The sequence below is a fragment of the Gastrolobium bilobum genome, unplaced genomic scaffold (assembly GCF_033153095.1).
Source record: "Gastrolobium bilobum isolate Gb01-03AN ecotype WA unplaced genomic scaffold, APGP_CSIRO_Gbil_v1 utg65883, whole genome shotgun sequence".
Taxonomy (NCBI): Eukaryota; Viridiplantae; Streptophyta; class Magnoliopsida; order Fabales; family Fabaceae; genus Gastrolobium; species Gastrolobium bilobum.
This window is the reverse complement of record NW_026899103.1, coordinates 31,562-41,909: the sequence shown is the minus strand read 5'-3', so window position 1 is coordinate 41,909 and position 10,348 is coordinate 31,562. Positions and strand designations below refer to the sequence as shown.

Below are 10,348 nucleotides of genomic sequence, written 5' to 3'. Positions count from 1 at the left end.
GAGAAAGAGAGCCAAAAAGTAAAAGAGGAGGCGGAACAGAAAGTTAGATTGTGTTTAATTGTGTTTTGATTTTTTTGTTTTTAAAACTGTTTTGTAAAATAATTTTTAAAAATTGATTTTTAGAACAAAAGAAGAAAAAAATTCGTTTGGCAAACTTATTTTAAAAAGAGTTTTAAAAATTAAAAAACAAAAAAATCTGCTTGATAATTTTGTTCTAAAAATATGTTTTCAAAACAAAAAAGCACAAAACTTGTTTGGTTAGTAATTTTTTTGTTGTTAACTTTTTTTAAGCATATGTAAAAAAATTATAAAGTCTTTTTGAAGACTAAAATAAATCATATTATAAGTTTTTTGGTTATTGTATTTTCAATTGCTAATAATGTCACATTCTCAATTCTCCCTTAATTATATTATTAATGTGCATTACATTATTAATATCACATTCTCATACTCTCGCGTTTGCATATCCATTTCCAAAATGTTGCATTCGTGCTTTCTAGCTAATGTAGCATTTTTGCTAGTTACATAGATAGTGGCAAAATCTTGAGGTCAATGCTAGCTGAGTGCAGTGTAATGCACAACAAAACTGAGTGTGGGGGTGGGAGTGTAAAAGAAAGAAATGTAGTTGAATCCTGAAATAACTCCTCATTAATAACTTTTGAATCCTTTTTTGAAGTTAAAGTCAAAATATAAATGTAGTTGCAGTCACTCATTCAACATCCCCTCAAAACCTTTAGTTCTCATTAGGCTTCTTTCTCACTTTTTTTTCCATAATTTCTCTCACTTTTTAGATATACCCAGATATATGTCTACCAAAAAAAAAGGAGCAAGCAAGTCATATTTACATCCCAAAATGGTCTACGCAATGATATTTATGGAGATATCTAACTCATGTCAGTATATTACTTCTCAGCTCTGGGTGATTTGATAAAAACCATATTCCCCTCGTCTCCTCTCAATCTTTCTGCAAGTAATGCAAGATTTAGGCTTAAAGGATGCTTTCTTTTCTCTTCAGTAACAAATCCACAAATGCATTGCTTACTTCCAAAGTACATTTGAATTAAAGTATTGGGGGACCAATACCCATAACATTTTTGAACAACAGAGTAAGTTGTCAGCCACCAATCATCCTGCTTAACAAAAAAAGGAAAACAAAAACAACAAACAAAAATAAAAAATACATTAATGGAACATAACAGTCCAATCCCTCAGCACATCTGTTAGGGAAATGCCATTAAACAGAACTATGTTTTTGACACATCTATAATGAACCTAAATAGTTGCTGGTGCTCCAAATCTTGAGCACATAGCAAAAGTAGCATATAACTATATACACATTAGCAAAGATGATCAGACCAAAGCTTGAGCAAACCAAAAAATACAGCCAAGGCAAAGCTAATTTGATCATAGTAAAGTTTAAACAAAACAAAAACTAAAGTCCTATCATAGCTGCCCCAAAATTAAAACCGCAGTAGTAGCAAAGTACAACATAATCTAATATAACCAAAAGCAACCAATCTGACCAAAAGCATCCAATCATGCATTCAAAGTTTCTTAATCAATTGAATCTAGCCATGCCTTTCTCCTATCAATAGACATAGCAAGAAACATTTCTCTCCAAGTAGGCTCCACAAATTTTTTCAAAGCCTTAATGTAGATGTCATTTGCACCGTCTTCAATCTCTTCAAGGGCGGCCACACACATTGTAATGTAATAGTCTGTAGAGTATTCTGAAGAAGTGGCCCTATATTTCTCTACTCTTGCAAAAGAAACTTCTGTTTTTGCTTTAGATGCTTCAGCCCATGCTTGAAGTGCATCTGCCATTTGAAATGTTTTAGACTCTTTGTAAGACTTACGTTTTCTTGCTTGAATTTTGTGTTTTCCCCGACGTGTGATTTGCTCAACTGTTTACAAGTCATCATCTGAACTATCTTGATTAACATCTACGTGAACACCATTATTAAGGTATTGATTTTCAAGCTCAAGTTCTTCATTTGTATTTGGTGGGTCTTGGGTAGATGAATGACAAAGTACTCCGGTTGCAGTACTTCTATTAAGTAAAATTCCTAATAACTTGTAATGTTCACATCCTTTCTTTTGAAATTGAGCAGCATCTGGATGCACCTAAAATAGTAAAATATTGACAAAAGATAAGTAAACCGTATTATAGTCAAAGGATATTTAAAATGATGACAATTAAGTAAAACCATAACCTTACAAACAAAATATTAAATGTACCCGAATGTAAGACTGCCAAACTTCTTCACTAGCCATGACAGTGTTGGTTTTCGCATCCCAACCAAATCCAGTGTATTGCAAGAGTAAAGAGAACTCATGATGCCTAGTTCGTAGTCTATGAAACTTTTGCTTTATTTGCTTGATACTAAAAGACCTATTACTTATGGAATTCAGTTTATATTTTATGGAATTCCATATTCTAGTGTGAAAAATACCATTTTGCATATTTCCTTTGGTGACCTCATCAACCATAATATGAATGTAATCCTTAATTATTGAATCAGGCCAGATCTTCGCATCATTTTTTTTAGCATTAGTTTCCATATATTATATGAACAAGCATTGAAAGTAAGTAAGCATTTTCGAGCCAATCCGCGAGCCAATTTTTGAGCCAACTCACGAGCTATTTTTTCAAGCCAACCCACGAGCCAACCCTAACCTGACTCAGGTCGGGTTGGGTTGGGTTGAATTTTCTGGCTCTTTTTTTTTTTCGAGCCAACTCTAACCCGACTCGTTTTTTTCGAGTGGCATGTGGGTTGGGCCGGGTCGAGCTGGATTGTCCCGTTTTACCAACCCTAATCATACACCCTCAATAGCTTGTTTAGTTTCATATCGTTTCTCATGATAATTCTTTTCATTTTTTAATTTATGTAAGCAAAAAGTTCGAAAAGCCTCGTATATTTACTCTTTCATTACTTATCTCCTTGTATTTTTTTACCACTTAGTTCCCATGTGACTTATTTATTATCCATGAGAACAAAAATAGACAGATTAGCACTACTTAATTGTGCTAAAGGTTAATTTGAATAAAATCCCACAGCAAAAGTAAATAAGAAAAAAGTACAAAAAATAAATTATTATTGAAATTTTTTTATAGTATAAAATCATTAATATACTTAAAAAAATTTAGTTGAATTAATTACTTTACGGTTTTTAATTCCTCCATGGTCTCCTTAGTTTTGTATATCATTTTCTTTGCGTTAGCTGCATTGTAATGTTTTCATTTTTTCTAAACTTAAAGCATTATGAATCCAAAATAAAATTAAGTACTGTAATTAAGATGTATATGTTATATTTAAATTAGATATTGTAACTATTAATAAAGAATTTGAATAAGTATAAAAGTAACAATAAACCATTGATTTGAGTTAATTTTTTTAATATTTTAATAATTTAATAAAATATATTTAAAAAAAATCATTATAAATAAAACTGATAAATACTCATACTACTTTGATGGTAAAAAAATGCTTAAACGGATAGCATTGCCCTGCCATTGCCCATTGGGTTTATAATAATCGTGAATGGCTATAATAATAGTGGTCGATCACTGTATGTAAAAATGCGCCCATGCTTTTAACGTGGGTGAGTGGTTGGTAGGGTTTGATCACCCTTCTCGAATGGTAAGTACAGACATGTGAAATAGGATAAGGGTTGAAGAACAAGCTCGTGATCTCGTGATCTCACTTTACATTACGCCAGGTTTTGATTTGTCCACTTTTCTTTTAATATTATTTATTGAGGTTGTGATTTGTCCACTTTTGTTTAATCTTATTTATTGAGTTTAATTAATTTGAATTTTTTAAGTCATTTTTTTTTGTAGATAAAATTTTAAGTGGAGTTAAACACCTAAGTCATTGTTTTTTTCGTGAACTTCTTCTTTCTTTATGTCATTTTTTTTTCAATTACAATTCAAAATATACGATTATATAAATAATTATAACATTTTCATTAATATTTATATAATTATTAAAGAAATGTAAAACCAATTACGATTACATACTCATAAATAAGTTATTAAATTCTTGATAAAAATTTCAAAAAAAATAATAATTTTTTTAAAAGAGTACAAAAGTAAAAATTTATATTTATATGTATACTCATTCAATTTGATCTTTTATGTAAAAATAGAAAAATATTTTTATTCAAATAGTTTTAAATTAAAGGAAGAATAACTTTTTATTTCTCTCCTGTTTTTTAAAATTGTCTCTTATTTTTTTACTTTTGAATTGTGATATTGAATGAAGTTGAAGACTTTGTAAAGGTCATCTAGCGCCAGGTGTATAAATATCGCTGGATGATGTATGAATACGAAGATAACGAGGCTCCCCAAAATATAAATATCTCTGTACTCGTACGAAAAGCTTAAAAGTACTGAAATTAGTTGTTTAATCAGAAATCAGAATCATGGAAAAATGCGCCCATGCCTTCCACGACATAGTTGGGTTGGTGAGGGGTGATTTGATATTGGTAGCTTCAAGAAAATGTAAAATTTTATTTGTCTCAGGTATAATATTAAGTGTTATCTAATTAAAATTAATAAAAGAGTATAATGATAATTGACTGTTGAAAATGTTATTTAAAAAGGTAACTGTTGATAGATGCAGTTACAAAAGAGTAATGAGAGTTTTCTTTATAAATGGGTTTTAAACAAAGCTATGTTAACGTGAAACTCATAAATTCTAAAAATCTGTTTCATGTCCTTAATGTGATTGTTATTGAACATGAATTATTGATTAATGACATACATGTGATATCAGAGCATGTGTTTAAGAATTTATGTTTTTTTATATATAATTATGAATGAATTCTTATTAATTCATGAAAAGTTAGGATTTTTTGAAAATCTACTATCATCCTTGAAAATAAAATAAATGGCTTTATTTTTTCGGAGCACTGACCTGGGCTTTATGATTTTTCCATATCTCGCACTTTTCTAAAATCAAGATACAAATGTCAATCGATATACTGTTTGAGATTTTCTGTGCGTTGGAAAAGTGAATTATTGGATGAAATTTGCATTCGGTGTAATGAAAGTGCACTGTAATATCATTTGCATTCGGTTGAATTATTGGAGGGAAATCATTTTCTTACGTAGTTTAAGATTGTTTTCTCATATTGTGCGGCATCGAAATTCGTACTATTTTCTTTTTATTTTTTATTTTTAACAAATAATGGGACCTACCACTTGTTGAGTTTATAGCATATGTGAAATGAAAAAAGAGAAACCCATTATTGGAAACGTTATGAATTATTGCATTCGGTTTGGCAATGTGCACTGTGTGTTCATATTTTAATGAAGAGTTTTCGTTTTATCCTTTAACATAACACAACAAACTTTCCTACACTCATAATATTTTGTGAGACCCACACTTTTTAAAATAAAAAAATAAATAAAAAATTAAGGCACGCAAAACGAATTTCTATAACATTACACAATCACTTTTTCTACGTAATAACTCTTGTAGAACCGTTTAATGAAAGTTGCAATGTCATTCTCGGTTTTCGTGTTCACATTTGATTTTGAAAAGAATTTCGATTATCAAAGCCGTTTTTAAATTGTTCCACATTTTGAATGTACAGTGGGCAAGATTTGGTTTATCATTTTTTTTTATTTAATTTTTTCACGATTACAAATTCATTTGTTATCAGTGGGCACAATTTACCGTTTATTTGATACCGTGGGCATGATTTTCAGAGTATTTGTTATCAGCTCCAATATTATTGTTTATGAAATATTTTAGTATTGAAATTAAATATGGTAGATTTGTTAGTCAGTGACCAAATCTTGAAAAGTTATTTTAATTTCAAATATTATGATTTTGTTTTAATTACTATGACTGTGATGCTATGAATAGTATGAAATAACTGTTCATGTTGTGGTATATTGAAGTTCATTATTATAGGACAATTAAGAATCAACCCAAAAGATGATTATTTGTTTTATAGTAAATGAACATGGACGTTGGTATTGTTGGTATACTTCCTTGCATTTGGACATTCAAAGATGACAAATATTTCTGATAGGGGTATGCATCATTGCCAAATTATATGAAATTACAAATAGCATCATTATGGTTAATGTTGTATGTTAAGGGATCCACAAAGGTGAACATTAATATGCATTGAAGTTAGTATATTTGAATCTGTGAAGTATGTTAGTATGTGATATGTATGACTCAAAGCATTAATGTTTTAAATGTTATTCCTCGCAGTACCTGTTGCCACACATTCCATGTTCTCAACTGTTGCAGTTTTTAATGGGCTGAACTTCTCTGAATGGAAAGAGCAAATCCAATTTTACGGGTAATGGATATGGATATGGCTCTTAGAGAAGAGATACCTGGTGCTGTTACTCCTGAAAGCACTGAGGATGAAAGGAACCATTTTAAGAACTGGGAAAGATCCAACAGATTAAGTGTGATGTACATGAAAATAAGCATTGCAAGCAACATTAAGTAAGCTCTTCCACAAACTGAAAGTGCCATAGAAATGATGAAACTTGTGGAAGAACGCTACCAAACTGCTGATAAGTCTCTTGCTGGGACACTTATGAGTACACTGACCACCATGAAATTTGATGGTTCGCGTACTATGCATGAGCATGTTATTGATATGACAAGCATTGCGGCAAAATTGAAATCATTGGGAATGACTGTGGATGAAAATTTCCCGGAGCAGTTCGTATTGAACTCATTACTGTCTGAGTATGGTCCTTTCCAAATGAACTATAACACCATGAAAGATAAATGGAATGTGCATGAATTGCACAGTATGCTAGTTCAGGAGGAAACCAGACTCAAGAATCATGGAGCTCATTCCATCAATTATGTGAAGCATCAAGGAGCTGAAAAGAATAATGCTAAGAAGCATGGGAAGAAAGGAGGAGGAAGACCCCTTAAGATGAATGAGGCATCTTCTTTTAAAATCCACAAAAAGGAACATAATGCAAAGAGATGTCATTTCTGTAAAAAGGAGGGCCATTTCAAAAAGGATTGCCTGAAACGTAAGGCTTGATTCGAAAAGAAAGGTAAGCTTAGTGCTTATGTATGTTATGAATTCAACCTGGCTGAAGTTCCTTATAATACTTGGTGGATTGATTCTGGTTGTACTACTCATGTTTCTAATACAATGCAGGGATTCCTTATGACCCAAACCACAAGGCCAAATGAAAAGTTTGTCTTTATGGGCAATAGAGTGAAAGTTCCGATGGAAGCTGTTGGGACTTACCGTTTGATTCTCGACAGCGGATTTCATTTGGACTTATGTGAAACTCTTTATATCCCTAGTATATCTAGGAATTTAGTTTCAATTTCCAAACTTGATGTTGCTGGATACTCTTTTAAATTTGGTAGTGGTAGTTTCAATTTGTACAAGCACAATCGTTTGATTGGCAATGGTACTTTATGTGATGGATTATATAAATTATGTCTTGATAATCTTTATGCTGAAACTCTTATGACTCTGCATCATAATGTTGGTACTAAACGTGCATTAATTAATGAACGTTCTGCTTACTTGTGGTACAAACGTTTGGGACACATTTCCAAAGAAAGAATGAAAAGATTGGTGAAGAATGAAATCCTTCCGGATTTAGATTTTACTGATTTGAATGTTTGTGTGGATTGTATTAAAGGAAAACAAACAAAACACACAAAGAAAGGAGCCACAAGAAGTGCTCAGCTTCTTGAAATTATACACACTGATGTATGTGGTCCGTTTGATGTTAATGCTTTCAATAAAGAAAAATATTTTATCACCTTCATTGATGATTATTCACGTTATGGTTATGTCTATTTGCTGCATGATAAGTCTCAAGCTGCAAATGCCTTAGAGATTTCTATTAATGAAGTTGAAAGGTAATTAGATAGAAAGGTGAAAATTGTCAGGTCTGATAGGGGTGGTGAATATTATGGAAGGTATGATGAAAGTAGACAACATCCGGGCCCATTTGCTAAATTCCTGGAAAAGCGTGGTATTTGTCCTCAATACACAATGCCCGGTACACCACAACAGAATGGTGTATCAGAAAGGCGTAATAGGACCTTACTGGATATGGTTAAGAGTATGTTAAGCAATTCTTCTTTACCCGTTTCATTGTGGACTTATGCTCTAAAAACTGCCATGTACGTATTAAATAGGGTTCCTAGTAAGTTAGTTCCAAAGACTCCTTTTGAACTTTGGACTGGAAGGAAACCTAGTATAAGACACTTGCATGTTTGGGGTTGTCAGGCAGAGATTAGATACTACAATCCGCAAGAATAGAAACTGGATGCAAGGACAATCAGTGGTTATTTCATTGGTTCTCCAGAAAAGTTGAAAGGGTATAGATTTTACTGTCCTTATCATACTACGAGGATTATTGAATCTGGAAATGCAAGGTTCATTGAGAGTGGTGAAGTTATTGGGAGTGAAATACCATGTAAAGTGGATATTCATGAAGTGAGAATACAAGTTCCATTGACTTGTAGCTCTAGCAAAGTCGTTGTTCCTTATGTTATTGAACCAATCAATAATAATGAAGGACGAGTTAATGATCCCACTACTCATGATGAAATTATCGATGATGAACCAAGTGAACCCATACTAGAAGAACCACAACAAATAGCATTAAGAAGATCTCAAAGAGAAAGGAGATCTGCCATTTCTAATGATTATGTGGTATATCTACAAGAGTCTGATTTTAACATGGGTATTCAGGATGATCCAATAACGTTTTCACAAGCCATGAATGGTGATAATGGTGATATGTGGTTAGATGCCATGAAATATGAGTTGAAATCTATGGAACAGAATAAGGTTTGGGATCTTGTTGAGTTACCAGAAGGGTGCAAGAGAGTTGGTTGCAAATGGATCTTTTAGACCAAACATGACTCTCATGGTAACTTGGAACGTCACAAGGCCAGACTAGTTGCAAAAGGATTCACTCAGAAAGATGACATTGACTATAAGGAAACTTTTTCACCAGTTTCAAAGAAGGATTCTCTAAGAATCATTATGGCATTGGTGACTCATTATGATCTAGAATTACACCAGATGGATGTGAAAACTGCCTTTCTAAATGAGAATTTAGATGAAGATGTGTACATGGACCAACCAATGGGGTTCATAGAAAAGGATAAAGAGCACATGGTGTGCAAACTTAAGAAATCAATATACAGACTTAAACAAGCTTCACGACAATGGTACCTTAAGTTTAATGATACCGTTGTTTCCTTTGGATTTAAAGAAAACATTGTTGATCGATGTATATATCTGAAGATCAGTGGAGAAAGTTTATATTATTGATTCTGTATGTTGATGATATTTTGCTTGCAACTAACGATCTTGGTCTTTTAAATGAGACTAAGAAGTTTCTCTCTAGTAACTTCGAAATGAAAGATATGGGTGAGGCAACTTATGTCATAGGAATAGAAATATTCTGTGATAGATCACAAGGACTGTTAGGTTTGTCTCAGAAAGCATACATTAATAAAGTTTTAGAGAGTTTCAGAATGGAAAACTGCTCATCATCTCCAGTTCCAATTCAGAAAGGAGATAAGTTTAGTCTCATGCAATGTCCTAAAAATGAATTGGAACGAAAAGAAATGGAAGCAAATTCGTATGCATCATTAGTTGGGAGCTTAATGTATGCTCAGACTTGTACGAGACCAGATATTAGCTTTGCAGTTAGGATGTTGGGAAGATACCAAAGTAATCCCGATATGGATCATTGGAAAGCTGCAAAGAAAGTTCTGAGATATTTGCAAGGAACTAAAGGTCACATGCTTACTTATAGAAGGTCTAACGACCTTGAAGTGATTGGATACACAGATTCAGATTTTGCAGGATGCGTGGACACAATAAAGTCTACATGTGGTTACCTGTATCTTTTAGCTGAAGGAGCTATATCTTGGAAAAGTGCGAAGTAGACTGTAATTGTTGCGTCTACTATGGAAGCTGAATTTGTGGCATGCTTTGAAGCCACGATTCAGGCTAAATGGCTACGAAACTTTATTTCAGGGCTTGGATTGGTCGACAACATTGAAAAGCCGCTGAAAATTTATTGTGATAATTCCGCAGCAGTCTTCTTTTCTAAAAACAACAAGTATTCCAAAGGTGCTGAACATATGGAATTGAAATACTTTGTCGTTAAAGAAGAGGTTCAGAAACATAGGGCGTCTATAGTGCTTATTAGCACTGATCTTATGATAGTTGATCCTTTGACGAAGGGATTACTGCCTAAGACGTTTACTGGTCATGTATGTATAATGGGCATTATGTCAACTAGTGAATGATGATACTTATTGGTTATGTATTAAATGTTGACACTCTGAGCTTATTGATGAAT

The 10,348-nt window shown here is 32.6% G+C and overlaps 1 protein-coding gene across 1 annotated transcript; it reads right to left on the bottom strand.

The window, feature by feature from the left end:
• Window positions 1–1,908: 1,908 nt before the first annotated feature.
• LOC133287278 (L10-interacting MYB domain-containing protein-like) lies at window positions 1,909–2,562 on the bottom strand. The gene is made up of 2 exons (XM_061484849.1): window positions 2,239–2,562; window positions 1,909–2,124 (listed from the first exon to the last, which is right to left on the bottom strand). Exons 1-2 carry the CDS (start codon window positions 2,560–2,562, stop codon window positions 1,909–1,911), a joined length of 540 nt encoding a protein of 179 aa, XP_061340833.1.
• Window positions 2,563–10,348: the final 7,786 nt, after the last annotated feature.